A 16995-nucleotide genomic window follows, 5' to 3' on the forward strand; every position below is an offset into this window, starting at 1 on the left:
TTTTAGTGTTGAACTTGAAGTTTGAGTCAGTCATTAATTTGTCTGTTAGTTGTAACTCAAAGTAATGTTATATTGTAAAGGCAACAGGGATTTTATCACAGTTTGGCAAACTCACATCTTTCAAAAGAATATATATTAGATTTAAATAAGTATTAGTTTCAAACAACTTTACACTCCCGATTTTAAACATTCCCGAAAATATGGTGTAGTACATGACGAACACGTGTCTGCATGCCCACTGACCCCCACCCAGCACTAGCACATGTTATCTGCCAGTTGTAAAATAAAAGTCTTAGAAACAGTATGCTTGTGTTCTTGACTTGACTGTCTATAATTGCCTTATCTCATTTGTGATACTACTCAGACTAATTAGTACATTTGTATGACAAACAAACTATAACTAGTTAAAATAACATAACATATGGGTTCAACTAAAATGGGTTAAATAGCCAGTTACATCTTTTTTTATCAGGGGCGCAGATAACCTCCAAACATTGAGGCGGCGGGTCCGTCCACCTTCGTGTTGCCGATCTTGACCGTCTTCTTGGCCGCCATGCAGAGATGGCAGAAGGCAAGGTCCCGGCTCTGAAAAGAATAACATTGTAATACATTTTGTGTTAAATATTAATGATAATAGTAAAACATATATTTAAAAAAGCAAAAATACGCATATTATTTATATGTTGTGTTTTTTATTACCCGCCATAGGCGGAGGGATATTGTTTTGGTGTTGTCCGTCCGTCCGGCACTTTTGTGTCTAGAGCCATATCTTGGAAGTGCTATGGCGGATTTTATTGAAACTTGGTATGAGTATATATATATGGATAAAAGGATGATGCATGCCAAATGGCATTGTACACCATCTGTTAATAACAGAGTTATGGCCATTTGTATCTTGAAAAAATGCTTTTTGTGTCCGGAGCCATATGTTGGAAGTGCTTTGGCGGATTTCATTGAAACTTGGTATGAGTATATATATATATATGGATAAGAGGATGATGCACGTCAAATGGTATTGTACACCATTATAAAGGAGTTATGGCCCTTTGTACATGTGTCTTGAAAAAATGCTTTTTTGTGTGTGTGGTCGGAGCCATATCTTGGAATTGCTTTGACGGATTTCATTGAAACTTGGTATGAGTATATATATGGATAAGAGGATGATGCACGTTGGCGTTGTCCATCCGTCCAGAAAGCTTTTATGTCCAGAAGTATATTGGCGGGGGTATCAATTCAATGAATTCGTTTGTATTTAAATCAATGTTAGGTTCATAAAAGGTAAGAACGGTCGCAAATTAAAATTAAATACTAATATACATACATACCTCATCATAGTGGAGCCATGTTAACGAATCAAACCAACTAGATTGGAATGAGCGCTGTTCTGGCTTTTTCTTCCTGAATGTACGCTTAGGAAAAGCAAAATTTCAAGCTGATTAGGAGTATACTCATTTTGAACATTAAACAATTACATATACGATATGGATTTCTAATCAAATAATAACTGTTATACTTAAAGAACAAAAATATTTTCAATCAAATTAATGTTTTTTCAAGCGTATATTTACTCAAAATTGTTTTAATTGGCAGTTACTTTTGAAATAAGCGATCAATTAAAATTAAAAAAATAGCCTGTCCTTAATCAAAACACCGACAGTGCAATCAAGGAAAAGAACAATAAAACAACGCAATGACATTTACCAGGGCCCCTGGTTTATGACACCTAACAAGGGATATTGACACATCACTATTGAAAACCTTGGAGCAGGGAACACATTGCTTCTGCACTGACGGCGCGTGAATCAGTGTTTTTTTTCACCTACAGGGGAATGGTGGCAGGGCCCGTCCAAAGGGGAAAAACACGTCATTTTTCGGAAAAGGGGAAAATTAAAAATTTACTCTTTTATATGTAATGATATTTATTATATGAATACACATGTATGCATGAATGTAATATTCACAGCTGAATGTCTTTGTCCTTTTTCTTAAATATATATCAATGATTTTTTCAACATTAGTTTCAGACAGTTCAGCCTTCATGCACAGTCTTAGTTTTCTACTTGCACTGAACGTAAAGCAACTTGCCCAAACATGAAATATCACATCAACTGTAAACCTCATATTGTTTAATAAACCTAAATGATACACCACAAAACCTTTTTTATTTTTGAACATATAACAAAATGATTACAGCAATTAAAGTCTTAATTAAATGCTCTTTGTTCTTTTTTGCACTTTTCCGGGCGGACAACTAGATTATAAAATAACTTGCCCAGACCCAACTTTTACTTGCCAGGAACAATAGGACAACCATTAATGTTGAGCCCTGTATATTTATCATAAGACAGTTATTTCAAAAAAAAAAAATGTGTTTTTTTTTGGTTTTGTTTTTTACTTTTGGAGGGGATTTTTTCTACAAAATGGGGGAAAAATATATACTCTTTTTTGAGGGGAATGGGGCCGAATATCAGCCCCGAAATTGCCATAAAAAAACACTGCGTGAATACAAAAATACTGGTTTTGGGGCGGCGATTTTTTTTTATTTTACGTTTTATTTATATAACCACGACTAGCGGAAATATTGGGGCAGTTGCCGCTGCCCCTGCCGCCCCATTACTTATGCCCCTGATTATATGCATTGTACTTTATGTCAAATTTTGATTTCTTTGAGAAATTGCCTCGTAGGGGCATCCCCCATACCCCTTTAGGTTTAATTACTGTTAAGAGCCCTCTCCCCTATCCCACTTTAAGTTGGTACAGTGTAGGGAACAATTATCAGCTGATAATATATCCACTGCAGCAAAAAATACATTAAATAGCAATTTTTTGTTTGAATGTATTAAAGCCACACACCTTAAAATGAAAGTAAGTTTAAGTATAAATAAGAAACATATTTTATCTATGCCAAGTAGTATATATCTGTTGGTTGCAAGATAGAAATCCGTCTTTTTTTGCGCTTAACATTTAAAAACAAGAAATATCTTTTAAAAAGATATACGGCGTTGATTGTGTTTGGAGTTTATGAAAGGTAAAGAGTTTAATGAATGAGATCAAGGATAGCGAATGTCTTTTTATGTGCAGTTTTTAGCTGCATTACACGCAGTACGGGATGTTACGCGGAGTTTTTGCGGCTTATTTTACACTATTGCATATTGCTGGTCATAAACCTATAATTACAAAACAGAAAACCAAAAGAATAATGGAAGTGAAATTAAAACATATGAGTCAACCGGCCCCATGCGAAGTTTCCGTACATATTTTAAATATTTATAAGCACGTTCTTCGAACAAACCTGTTTTAGTGGTTTGTCGGGCATTGTTATTTGATTCGAGTATTAACAGTATTGAGAATCATCGCGCTCATGCTTAATACATTAGTCAATATGGTGGAATAATTCTTGTTAAATTAATTAAAAATAATATTCATTATGGTATTGTTGAAAACACATTAAGAATCTATTATTGACATACCATAATTATATCGCTGGATGTCTTCATTTAACATCTTTCTGCTCTAAAGAAAATTCCAGTTCACCTAGTTCAGACTATAGCGTCATTATTATATAACGCAGCGATGACCTGTATTTAAACTGACATTCACACGCACTAACCCCGAACTGACGAAGGTGAAGAATCTATGCACAAATTGTATTGATGTGAAGAGTTGAGTGTAAAACTGTTCTATCTATCATGCCTTTTCATAAGAGATAAATTTGTTTCATGCTGAACACGCAGTAAAACAGTGTTAGAAAGACGCGGCCATGTTTCCAATGTTCTGGTGGTATTCTCAAATCAGCCAATGGACTAAATGAAGTGTATTCATTCGTGGGTAGCTGCGGGCATTTTATGAATGTAACCTAAAGGTCACCTAAGGTCAAAAGTGACGTTAAACAGCTACGCCGAATAATCGCGTTTGTTGAAATGGACATATATGTCAAGAAATCCTACTTTCGTTTTAAAAGCGGTACCGTTTGAAAAATAATAAATTACTTGCTAACTAGGCTATAGATTAAATTTTATCTACGCCAATTAGAATATATCTGGTCTTTACAAGGTAGAATTCCGTCTTTTGCGCTTTAAAACTTAAAAATAATCTTGTTTGTCGAAATGGACGTATTCCTATTTAAATCCTACTTTCGGTTTAAAAATATAAAAATATAATAATAAATTACTTGCTTACTTGGCTATAGATTTAATGACAATTTTGCACACTTTCAAATCGCATCTATATGTATTGATTAACATGTTTTTCATTTCAAGGTGTGTGGCTTAAAATGATTAATGATAAATTAAAAAAAAAATCTTTTTGCCAAACTGTTTAATTTGATATTTGCAGATTTTGCAGAATGTTAACAATCAAGTGTAGGTATTTAAATGATCAGGTAAAACCATAAGCATGGCAACACCCCAAAATCTGTATGTTTTTAAGTCTATTTTCATAGGGTAATCTTTAGCACTTTTAAGTGAACAAATATTTTTATGTCACAATATAACAAGCTTTAAATAAACATAGTGTATGCAATGAACAACATGAATACTATTGTTTAAACTACCATCACCTTTAAATCAGAAAACAACTTAATAACATAATCAACTGAAGCCTTTTAAAACTGCCTGAAGAAATTCTGAAAACAAAAGGCTGGGTATATTAAAGTTTTACGTGTAATTAAAACTACGATACATATTTATATGTTATAAATCAAAATATACATGCACATAGCCTAAATGTATATAATTATGAATCTGCATCAATTTCTAATATTGCAGGAATTCTACTGTAACAGTTCATCCAGAGAGGCCAATGAGTTGGAGAGATGGCTCACTGGTCATTGAGATTGTGATGAGTTGTTCATTAAAGAAGCAACAGTAAACATTTGAATGGTCATCATTTCAATATTTAAGTACGTCCACAAAAATGGAGAGAAAAACAAATAAAAGTAAGTCAGGTGAGGAGACTGAGGTTAAGTCATCAATTTTAACTTCCTCAAAATATCAGAGTTCAGTTGATCTGGATATGGAGAAAGAGTTTAAGCAGATTTATGAACAAGCTAAAAGACTTGGCCTAACAGTGAAAGATTTTAAAACAATAAGTGTCTTACAAAAAATTGACTGGGATGTTTCTCCTTGTAAATTATTCTTACAGATTGTCTTGGCAGTGTTATCTGTGGTACTAGTGGTCCAATGTTCTTTGGTGTTCACTGTCTTATTAGATTGGCCCATTAGTCATGAAACCTTGGCTCAAGCTTGGTTCAATATTTATCAGTCCGATGCAGAATTTGAACAGTGCGTCGTTTACATGCCAGAAACTCTTCACACATTGTTTCGTCCACCAGTAGAATGTTCGTTTTGCAAAGGGTTGAAAGAAGTCCAGACAGTTAACAACATTAATCAGGAAGAGTTTGAGAGGCTGTATGCTTACAGTGGGGTTCCTGTTGTCATTGGTGATGGGACCGTGAATTGGACGGCTCCGAAACATTTCAGTTTTGAGTTCTTCAGAAATTTGTACCGCCCCGGAAGTCAAGCTCTAGAAAATCAGCAAAGAAAATGCCAGTTTTTCCCGTATAAGAGCAACTTCACCCGACTTGAAGAGGTTCTTGAAATGAGCGATGATCGGGCACACATGCGGGATGGATCAACACCCTGGTACATCGGCTGGTATGACTTACGCTACCTTATGAGTGTTTTATTTTACATTTTTATGCCCATGGTAGCGTGGCATATAGCAGTTGAACTGTCAGTCTGTTTGTCTGTCTGTCTGTGTGTCCGTCAGAAAACTTTACATTGGCGATAACTTTTGCAATATTAAATATAGCAACTTGATATTCGGCATGCATGTGTATCTCATGAAGCTGCACATTTTGCGTGGTGAAAGGTCAAGGTCATCCTTCAAGGTCAAAAGTCAAATATACAATCCAAGGGAAGTAATCAGCTTTAAAAGGGAGATAATTTCTAAACCTGCCAAATGATATAGCAAAATTTTATTTCAAAGCGGCGCAATAGGGAGCATTGTGTTTCTGACAAACACATCTCTTGTTGATTGTTTATATTTCATACATTGTGTAACCCAGTGTTGGGCTCATCTCATTTCACTCATTGAATTTCATTGTCACTCATTTTCCATCACTATGTATTTCGACATACCATTAACACATTTTCAAGCATGTAGGTCATAGGATACTTGTTTAATCTTTCCTCAAGTAAAGAGATTGTCTTTTTCTTTTTTTTTAATAATTTATATTTATTGTCATACTTTCTTCAGGCTAATCTGGGAGGTGGGGCTGTGGCGGGTCGGTGGTGGTACCGAAGGCTATAGACGCGCCTCAGCTTTATCTCCCGTTGCAGCTGTAGACTTGCATTTATTTTTTTGAAGTTTGTTGGGAGCTCCCACGGTAGGTGCCCGTGCATGAGCTGAGGGAGCACACAAGAAGCTATTTTAGCTATCTTAGTAATAAGTATTACTATTTTTCTTATAAACATTCTCACTTAGGTGTGTGATATATTTTTACATTTCTTAATTAAAAATAGACTTGAAAAATCTCTTTATTTAATGCTAATTAAGACCCGCTCATTTTAAGGAGGTGACTTATTATTTGTATTATTTAATTGCTTCAATAACCGTCTAAATGGTACTTAAATATTAAATAGTAATTATGCGTGCAGACGCAGTGAAAGACTGTTTTTAAAATATAACATCATTTTAAGCGTGCAGACGCTATGTGAAAGACTGTTAATAACAAATATTTTTTGGTGTATTCAATACATGTTAAATAAGTTTATCTTTATTAAATAGTCACCTAGTTTTGTCTATTTGCATTTAAAGTTCTTTTAGCGGGTACCTGGGGCGCTCTACACCCCAGGGTATGATTTACTAAAATTTTATGAAAAAGAAAAAAAAATTGGTAAGCTCAATAGATGTTTCTGTGCATTTGTTTGAACATGTGGCAGACTGTCATCAATTAATTATTTTGATGATAAGGTTGTTATGGTTGGTTTTACATTCCCATTTGTACGATTTTCTAATTTAAGCTTACTAGTTTGTAAACTCACCTTTGTAAGATTCTCTAACTATGGCTTGTAATATAGTGGGCACAAATATCCTAATGGAAGCTTTTGATGTAGCCTTTGCAAGATTCTTTATGTTAACCTACATTTGAAGACTTTCTTTTGCATTTGTAAGACAGCAGTCTTGGCAAAAGTCCAAAAAACCTGACTTGCCACAAGTTTGGGTATAAATCATACATTTTATCCAGAAGTATTAGGATTTACTTGGTTGCAATTTTGGAGGTCTTGTAAGAAACACCTTGATTACTGTAGTTATTCCCACATTTCCCTCAACATCGCATGTCCTGCCTGCAATGTTCTCTATTTTGTTCATTCCCTTATTACCAAAATAAATGTTAGCACTGCTTTAAAGTATACTATTTAACCCTTCACTCATCAGATACACATTTTGATTATGATAGACTTATGTTAAAATATTCAAGTACATGTATAAAGGCTTAATTTCCAACCCTTTTGGTACTGATAAGCAGCACACAGCATCAAACCTAAACATCCTGCGAGTAACATCTGGTTTTTTGCTGGTTGCATAAAGCCATTTTCTTTTTATGCCCCCCAAAGAGGGCATAATTATAGTCTGTCCGTCCGTCTGTCCTTCCGTCACACTTTGCATTTAGGTTTCGCGTTTAGGTTTCGAAAAATGCTCATAACTTCTATGTCGCTTCAGATAGCAACTTGATATTTGGCATGCATGTGTATCTCATGGAGCTGCACACTTTGAGTTGTGAAAGGTTAAGGTCATCCTTCAATGTCAAAGGTCAAATATATGGCTTCAAAGCAGCGCAGAAGGGGGCATTGTGTTTCTGACAAACACATCTCTTGTTGTTTCTGAGTGGGTAATGGTTAACTAACTATATTCCAGGAGTAACTGCGACTTCAAGACGGCAAATCTTCTGAGGCAACATTACCAGCGTCCGTACTTCCTGCCCCGTCTATCAGAGTCCAGCAAGACAGACTGGATGTTTATGGGAAGTCCGGGATATGGAGCCCACTTACATGTGTGTCAATGCTCTTTTGAGATAACACCTTCAGTTCATCTGCAAACAATAAAATTGAGCATTGCTCTGGGAAAATGGGGCTTAATGCATTTGTGTAAAGTTTGGGAACAAGCTAATCAGGGACAACATTTCCCCATAAGCTGGATTTTCGCTAGGAGACATTTCCTTAAATTGAAAAATAGTTAAAATACCATAGAAGCAGATTGTGTCATCCCTGATTAGCCTATGCAAAATGAATAGGCTAATCTGGAATGACACAATGCACATGCATTAAGCCCCCTTTTCCCAGAGTGAGGCTCTTAATTCAAATTCTAGGCTGTTGCTTTTTTGCAATTACATCTTAAGTTGATATTAAAAGAATCAAATTGATTTTGTGAAAGAATCTTGGGTTTATCTGTTTGTTGTGATTATGGCTTCTACACTATTTTGTATGTATGAGATGCCTGTTAGTAGTGATACTTTTTTACATACACATATGCATGAAATTTTTGGTGTAATTTTAAAACAAGTTCTCCTATCCTAAACACATTTGATTGTTCACTGCTTTCTCTGTGTCGATAGACAATGTAGAGGAGCATGTGTCATTGAACGCTGCCTTTTCTGTGCAGATAGACAATGTAGAGAAGCCCTCTTGGCAGGCCCAGATCACGGGTACCAAGCGCTGGACACTCGAGCCGCCTCCAGAATGCTACGACGTGTGTGAGAACAGGCTACATGTCACTGTGCACCCAGGGCAAATCAGTATGAATACTTGGGATTGAATAGCACCTTAGGGGAAACAAGATGTCATGCATGGGTGTAAAGTGTTGTCCAAGATCTGGGCCGAGTTTGAAAATGGTTCTGGTCCGTTGATTAACATGTCCACCAGGGGGCGGGACAGTTTTCCATAGATGGCTATAGTTATAACTTGTTAACACTCTAGAAGTGAAAATTACGGTCCTATCTTCTTGCAACTTTGGCCAGATCATTTGTTTCAAGATATCTTTGCTAAATTTTGTTTTGGTTAAGTTCTAAAACTCTTTTCTTTGTTTTTAGCTCTACTGGCCGAAGGACTAAAGAGCTTATGTCATGGCGTGGTTTCCGTCGTCCGTCCCTCCGTGCGTGCGTGCGTTAGACTTTTTCTTGTTTACGCGATAAAGTCCTCAGTTTTCATTCGATTCTTTTCAAACTTGTTCAGTGTCTTTATATTAATGTGGACTCGAAACCTATAGAAAATGGGTTACATCAGAGTAAATAGTCCAGAATTATCTCCCCTTGAATTTGATAAAATTGTGAAATAAGGCTTGTTTACGCATTAAGTCCACAGTTTTCATCAAATCATTTCCCAACTTGCACAGTGTCTTTATCTGAATGATGAGTCAAACCCTATTGAAAATTAGCAATATCTGAGTTATAAGTCCAGAATTATCTATCCTTGAATTTTAGAAAAAAATGAAAATTCTTTTTTTTTTATGTGATAAAGTCCATAATTTTCATCCAATTCTTGGCAAACTTGCACAGTGTCTTTGTATCAATGAGGACTCAAACCCTTTTTTAAAAAGAGCAATATCGTAGCAATAAGTCCAGAATAACTTCCCCTTGAATATGAGGAAATTTTGAAATACCGCTTGTTTACGCAATTAATTCCCTAGTTTGCATCCAATTATTTCCAAATTTGCACACTATCTTTACATCAATGAGGACTTGTACCCTATTGAATATGAGCAGTATCGGAGAAATAAGTACACAATAATCTCCCCTTGAATTTGAGAAAATTCTCCTTGTTTGCGCGATTAAGTACACAGTTTTCATCTTATTCTTTCCAAACTTGCACAGTGTTTATAGCAGTAGAGCGATTCAGGCCCTCATGGGTCTCTTGTTTATTTTTGTGGAGCTTGTACCATGCTAGAGTACTGTTTATATTATGTTTTATTAAGCAAATCTTTGGACCTTAGGTCAATTTAATTATCATGATTTTCTTAATTATCATAAAAATAATTTAAATCTTTGAAAAAAGTTATATGCCGGTTACTAAACATACCTTAACAACATTTGATTGTTTTATTATCCCCCGCCATAGGCGGAGGGATATTGTTTTGGCGTTGTCCGTCCGTCCGGCACTTTTGTGTCTGGAGCCATATCTTGGAAGTGCTTTGGCAGATTTCATACAAACTTGGTATGAGTATATATAATGGATAAGAGGATGATGCACGCCAACTGGCATTGTACACCATCTGTTAATAACGGAGTTATGGCCCTTTGTATCTTGAAAAAATGCTTTTTTGAGTGTCAAATATACAGTTTTGTGTCCAGAAGCATGTTGGCCGGGGATATCAATTCAACCAATATGCTTGTTTTAAATTGTTACTACTGCTGACATTTTGTACTGCCTACAAGTTTAATACATGTATATTACATGTACAAGCTTAATGATGCTAGCAATCGTTATTACCAATTTGCTTTCTTTACAGTTGTACTTGACACGAACATTTGGTACCACTCTACATTGAATGTGGGCAATGACATCAGTATTACAATTGGATCAGAATATGACTAGATACATCAGCACGGCCACTATAGATACATCACCATGGCCACCATAGATACATCACCATGGCGACCATATATACATCACCATGGCGACCATAGATACATCACCATGGCCATCATAGATACATCACCATGTTGACCATACATGCATCACCAAGGCGACCATAGATACATCACCATAGCGACCAACATTCCTTCAGGAAACTTTCCTTACCAAAGATTTGAGAAATAGCTCTATAAAGAACACAGACATTTCTACCTTAGCAAAGGAGATTCATTCACGCATGTTGTATGCTTGTCTTATTGTTAAATGTACAGGGGCCACATTTAAGAAACCAAAAGAGCCTGGCTGTAGGAAAACAGGGTTTGATGCATGTGCCTTAAGTGTTGTCCCAGACTAGCCTCTGCGGTCCGCACAGGCTAATCAAGGAGGACACCTTCCACTTTTGTGGAATTATGGTACTTTTCGCTTAAAGAAAGTTTTTCTAAACAAAAAATCAGTTTACGCAGTAATTGTCATCCCTGATTAGACTGTGCCGCTGCACACACTTTATGCATGTGCATTAATCCCTGTCTTCCTAGAGTATGGCTCATTTGGTTCCTGTAGTGAGACTCAACTGTTCTGTAGTGAGACTCAACTGTCATGTAGTGAGACTCAACTGTCCTGTAGTGAGACTCAACTGTCCTGTAGTGAGACTCAACTGTCCTCTAGTGAGACTCAACTGTCCTCTAGTGAGACTCAACTGTCCTCTAGTGAGACTCAACTGTCCTCTAGTGAGACTCAACTGTCCTCTAGTGAGACTCAACTGTCCTCTAGTGAGACTCAACTGTCCTCTAGTGAGACTCAACTGTCCTGTAGTGAGACTCAACTGTCCTCTAGTGAGACTCAACTGTCCTCTAGTGAGACTCAACTGTCATGTAGTGAGACTCAACTGTCCTGTAGTGAGACTCAACTGTCATGTAGTGAGACTCAACTGTCCTCTAGTGAGACTCAACTGTCCTGTAGTGAGACTCAACTGTCCTCTAGTGAGACTCAACTGTCCTGTAGTGAGACTCAACTGTCCTGTAGTGAGACTCAACTGTCCTCTAGTGAGACTCAACTGTCCTCTAGTGAGACTCAACTGTCCTCTAGTGAGACTCAACTGTCCTCTAGTGAGACTCAACTGTCCTTTAGTGAGACTCAACTGTTATTAACCCTTTGCACGCTGGGAAATTTGTCGTCTGCTAGAATGTTGTCTGCTGAATTTCTAAAATTAGCATTTTCTTTCATTTTTTTCAAAGAATACTATCAGAATAGCAAACAGTTTGGATCCTGATGAGACGCCACGTTCTGTCTCATCTGGATCCAAACTGTTTGCAAAGGCCTTCAAAATTCGGTTCCAGCACTGAAAGGGTTAAGATTTCATTGTACTTTTGACACTCCTAGATGGGAATGTTTCTTGTATTGGAGCTGCCCGTGACTGTATGTTACCTATGACACTTATAGATGGGAATAGATTGGAACTGCGCATACCTAAGTGTGTTACCAGTAACATTAACCTTTTTGAATGCTGTTTAGTAGACTTCAATGTTTTATGTTACAAAGCACTGACAAATCATAAAAATTTGACTAGGTTTACTTTGTTGCCTTTTACAAATATTATTAAAATTATACTTATTCAAATATCTTAACTTTCTTGTCAAATAAAATATAGTTTGTTATATCTCAGTAAAATTCAAAAATTTAATTTGAGTCTTAAAACTCTATTAGTTGTTAGTGCCTTTTAATGTTTTTACATCAGTATTTAAATTGGATCAGAATATGACTAGATACATCAGCACAGCAACTATAGATACATCACCATGCCAACCATATATACATCACCATGGCGACTATAGATACATCACTATGGCCACTATAGATACATCACCATGCCGACCATATATACATCACCATGGTGACTATAGATACATCACTATGGCCACTATAGATACATCACCATGCCGACCATATATACATCACCATGGCGACTACAGATACATCACCATGGCGACCATATATACATCACCACTGCGACTATAGATACATCACCATGGTGACCATATATACATCACCATGGCGACTATAGATACATTCACATGGCAACCATAGATACATCACCATGGCCACAGGTTTTTAAATAAATCATTTGCAGCAAAACTGCTTTTTAGCTTACCAGTGCAAAACAAGTTCTGGAGTACCTTTTAAGCATAACATTTTGTCCAACATGATTCTTGCATAATTTTTTCATTCCAACAATATCATAATGGCTGGGCACATTTTCATGAATGTTTACATATATGATTCTTGCATGCCTTTCTGTCAAAGTTGTTCACAATCGGTAAAAAATAAATAAAAACACTTGCTCTCACTAGGGTGCCAAATTTCCCAAAGTATTGTCTTGAACCAAACGAAAAATAGTATGAATTTTTATTATAATCAATTATATACATATATATTGTTGTGCATTGCACTCGAAAATATAATCAGGGCTATAACTACATTAATATCAAAGAAAGAAATATGTTTCTTGTTCTCTGCAAGTTTCATTTTGTATCCATTTAATACTTGTCTATGTATGGTCTGCTTGTAGAACATGCCAATATGTAATAAATGGCTGTTTGCAAGAAATATGCCAAATGCAAACACCAAAAGGAAAGTTACAGTTCTTTCAATCTGCACTTGTATAAATCGTTCTTTGTAGATCTATGAAGTTTTATCTTAGTGTTTTCAATTAATATCGAATGATAGAATGCAAAATGAGATTATCAATGACTCTGTAAAAATAAAATAAAAATTGATAGTAATTGTACTTTCTCTACTTCTACAAATTTATTGAATTACTAACAACTGAAAATAAATAATTGCTACACAAAATATGTTGTTACGTATATAAATAAATTTTTATAAGGTATAATAAATACATATGTTCAATGTTTATCTATGTATGTGTTAAACTGTTATTTTAGATTGACTTTCAAAACTTTTTAGCTCACCTGAGCACAACGTGCTCATGGTGAGCTTTTGTGATCGCTTTTTGTCCGTTGTGCGGCGTCAACATTTGCCTCGTTAACTCTCTAGAGGCCACATTTATTGTCCAATCTTCAGGAAATTTGGTCAGAAGATTGGTTTTAATGATATCTTGGATGAGTTCGAAAACGGTTACGTTCGCTTGAAAAACATGGCTGCCAAGGGGCGGGGCATTTTTCCTTATATGGCTTTATATGGCTATAGTAAAATCTTGTTAACACTCTAGAGGCCACATTTATTGTCTGATCTTCATAAAACTTGGTCAGAAGATTTATCCCAATAATATTTTGGACGAGTTCGAAAATGATGCCGGTTGGTTGAAAAGCATGGCCTCCAGGGGGCGGGGCATTTTTCCTTATATGGCTATAGTAAAACTTTGTTAACACTCTAGAGGCCACATTTATTTTCCGATCTTCATTAAACTTGCTCAGAAGATTTGTCCCACTGATATCTTGGATGAGTTCAAAAATGGTAACCTTTTCCTTGAAAAACATGGCTGCCAAGGGGCGGGGCATTTTTCCTAATATAGCTATATATGGCTATAGTAAAATCTTGTCTTGTCCAATCTTCATGAAACTTGGTCAAAAGGTTCATCCCAAAAATATCTTGGACGAGTTCGAAAATGATGCCGGTTGGTTGAAAAACATGGCCGCCAGAGGGCGGGGCTTTTTACCTTATATGGCTATAGTAAAACCTTGTTAACACTCTAGAGGCCACATTTATTGTCCAATCTTGATGAAATATGGTCAGAAGATTATTTTATTTTATATTATTTATCATAGTGACTCAAGTTACTTTGGGTAACTGCAAAGTAATATTATTGCAATTTTAAAATATACCTAGTATATATATGCAATATATCTGATGTATATTTGTTATAAATTTGTCCAATATTTAATTATACATGTATGTGTAGTTGCAATTGCACATATTATTACTTTATATAATCATAAACTCTGTACTTTGTAAACACTGTACACTAACTTTGTCCACGTGGGGTTGTGGCCTTCTGGATGTATTTTCTAATAAACTTTAAAACTTTAACACTTGTTACCTCTCACCTCTCAAAGCCCTATATCTATTTATGAAGTTATATTGAACCCATACACTACTTTTTGAGTTATGATTTTACATGAGAATTATATAGCTATGTTCTGCACAAAATTATAATCAAAGGGCAATAACCCAAAAAAATACTGCAGAAGAGTTGTGGGTTATTTTAACCCTGCACATCCTCCCAATTTCTTCTTATCAGTATATGTAGTTTTATTTTGCTCCCTTCAATTCTTATGAATTTTTACTTGGAACATGAACTGTTAACAAAGGTCAATAACTCTGCAAATACTGAAGAGAGAGAGAGTTGTTATTTTTATAATTTTCATTTGCTCTTAAAGCCATACATGAAGGTTTATTTGAAAACTAGTACCTTCAATATTGGCATAGTTATGCTCCTTACAAGAAACGGACTTTACCAAAAGTAAGCATGAAGAAATCATTCCAAATTACTGATAAGAGAGATATGGCTCTTCTACTGGACTGTCTTTAAATGTCCGCAATTAATATACATGTACACAGATTTATATAATGACATTCAATAATAAGAAAATTAAGCTCCGCACAAGAAAGATGACTACAGAGCAATAAATCCATAACTCATGAGAAAAAGGTACGCTCTTGTTCACGGCTTTTAAAGTCCACGATCATTATTTGAAGTTTCATTTTAATCACTTCGCTACTTTCTGAGTTATGATCGGCTTATAAAAGCGGGAAGAACAAACAACGAAGGGACGAACGATGCAATTGTTGCATGCCTCATTTCGGGGAAAATTTAAAAGCTTAACAAAAATCTCTGAAACCACAAACACACATATATAAGATGATCACCGGATACCAACATAAAATAAGAAGTTATAACTAAACGATCATAAGTTTAGGCATCACGTTACCGTCCACCGGTCTCATAAACACATCCACAGTTTAGCCGCGTTCTGGGGAATCTGGCTTAATACATGTGCGTAAAATGTCAACCCAATTAGGCCTGTTCAGTCCGCACAGGTTTATCAGGGACGACACTATTTGCTTTTATGAAATTTGAGTTTAAAGGAAGTCTCCTTTTAGCAAAAATCCGTTCTAGGCGGCAAGTGTCGTCCCTGATTAGCCAATGAGGACTGTACAGGCTTATCATGGTCTATACTGCATACCCAGAGTGTGGCTCAAATACAGTAAACGTCAATAAGTGTACACGTTTCGCAGATTAACGTCAGTGTATGGCAAGCAGTTCGACGCATCATCCCAAGAAACTAGGTTTCTCATGAGAACCTAGGTTCTCAGAATGAGAACCTAGGTTTTCAAATGAAAACCTAGGTTCTCATGAGAACCTAGGTTTTCAAATGAGAACCTAGGTTCTTGTGAAAACCTAGGATACCAAACGAGAACTTAAATTCTCAGAATGAGAACCTAGGTTCTCATGAGAACCTAAGTTCTATGTGTCTATGAGAACCTAGGTTCTCATGAAAAGCCTAGGTTCTCAAGCGTAAACCAAGGTTTTCAAATGAGAACCTAGGTTCTCATGAGAAACCTGGTTTCTTGGGATTTCATAAACCTTGGTTCTCATGAGAACCTAGGTTCTCGTGAGAAACCTAGGTTCTCGTGAGAAACCTGGTTTCTTGGGATTTCATAAACCTAAGTTCTCATGAGAACCTAGGTTCTCATGAGAAACCTAGTTTCTTGGGATTATGCGTCGAACTATGGCAAGCGGTTTGACGCATAATTCCAAGAAACTAGGTTTCTCATGAGAACCTAGGTTCTCAGAATGAGAACCTAGGTTCTCGCTTGAAGATTGCACATGGCGTCAAGAACCCAAGTTTTCAAATGAGAACCTAGGTTTTCATGAGAACTTAGGTTCTCATTTGAAAACCTAGGTTCTCATGAGAACCTAGGTTCTCATTTGAAAACCTAGGTTTTCATGAGAACCTAGGTTCTCAGAATGAGAACCTAGGTTCTCATGAGAAACCTAGTTTCTTGGGATTATGCGTCGAACTGCTTGCCATATCCGTGGTTTATGGCAAGCGGTTCGACGCATAATCCCAAGAAACTAGGTTTCTCATGAGAACCTAGGTTCTCGCTTGAAGATTGCACATGGCGTCAAGAACCCAAGTTTTCAAATGAGAACCTAGGTTTTCATGAGAACCTTGGTTCTCATTTGAAAACCTAGGTTCTCATGAAAACCTAGGTTTTCAAATGAGAACCTAGGTTCTCATGAGAACCTAGGTTTTCAGAATGAGAACCTAGGTTCTCATGAAAAACCTAGTTTCTTGGGATTATGCGTCGAACTGCTTGCCATATGCGTGGTTTTCATTTG

General features: G+C 36.2%; 2 protein-coding genes across 15 annotated transcripts in view; both read left to right on the plus strand.

Annotated features, from left to right (window-relative positions):
* LOC127845126 (uncharacterized) overlaps positions 1-14678 on the plus strand; it is a 130770-nt gene extending 116092 nt beyond the window's left edge. For 7 of the 14 annotated variants that reach the window (XM_052375836.1, XM_052375837.1, XM_052375838.1 and 4 more), the window contains exons 2-7: positions 473-602; positions 4767-5654; positions 7921-8056; positions 8665-8797; positions 9092-9157; positions 10507-14678. In XM_052375836.1, the coding sequence (XP_052231796.1) occupies positions 4915-5654; positions 7921-8056; positions 8665-8797; positions 9092-9157; positions 10507-10592 (1161 nt within the window). In that variant the 5' untranslated portion in view covers positions 473-602; positions 4767-4914 and the 3' untranslated portion in view covers positions 10593-14678. Of the gene's footprint in view, positions 1-6; positions 26-70; positions 302-472; positions 603-4766; positions 5655-7920; positions 8057-8664; positions 8798-9091; positions 9162-10506 lie in introns of those variants that run through there. The other 7 variants (XM_052375842.1, XM_052375843.1, XM_052375841.1 and 4 more) reach the window with 6 other exon arrangements.
* Positions 10626-13578, plus strand: LOC127846006 (uncharacterized). The gene is made up of 3 exons (XM_052377186.1): positions 10626-10651; positions 11193-11758; positions 13574-13578. Exons 1-3 carry the CDS (start codon positions 10626-10628, stop codon positions 13576-13578), a joined length of 597 nt encoding a protein of 198 aa, XP_052233146.1.
* Positions 14679-16995: the final 2317 nt, after the last annotated feature.

This window comes from Dreissena polymorpha, chromosome 9 (assembly GCF_020536995.1).
Source record: "Dreissena polymorpha isolate Duluth1 chromosome 9, UMN_Dpol_1.0, whole genome shotgun sequence".
In the NCBI taxonomy this organism is placed as follows: domain Eukaryota; kingdom Metazoa; phylum Mollusca; class Bivalvia; order Myida; family Dreissenidae; genus Dreissena; species Dreissena polymorpha.

Coding starts and splice junctions, on each gene's coding strand:
- LOC127846006 (XM_052377186.1), top strand. CDS start 10,626: ATGGCCACCATAGATACATCACCATG. Junction 10,652..11,192: donor ACCATAGATACATCACCATG/GCGACCATATAT, acceptor TGGTTCCTGTAG/TGAGACTCAACTGTTCTGTA.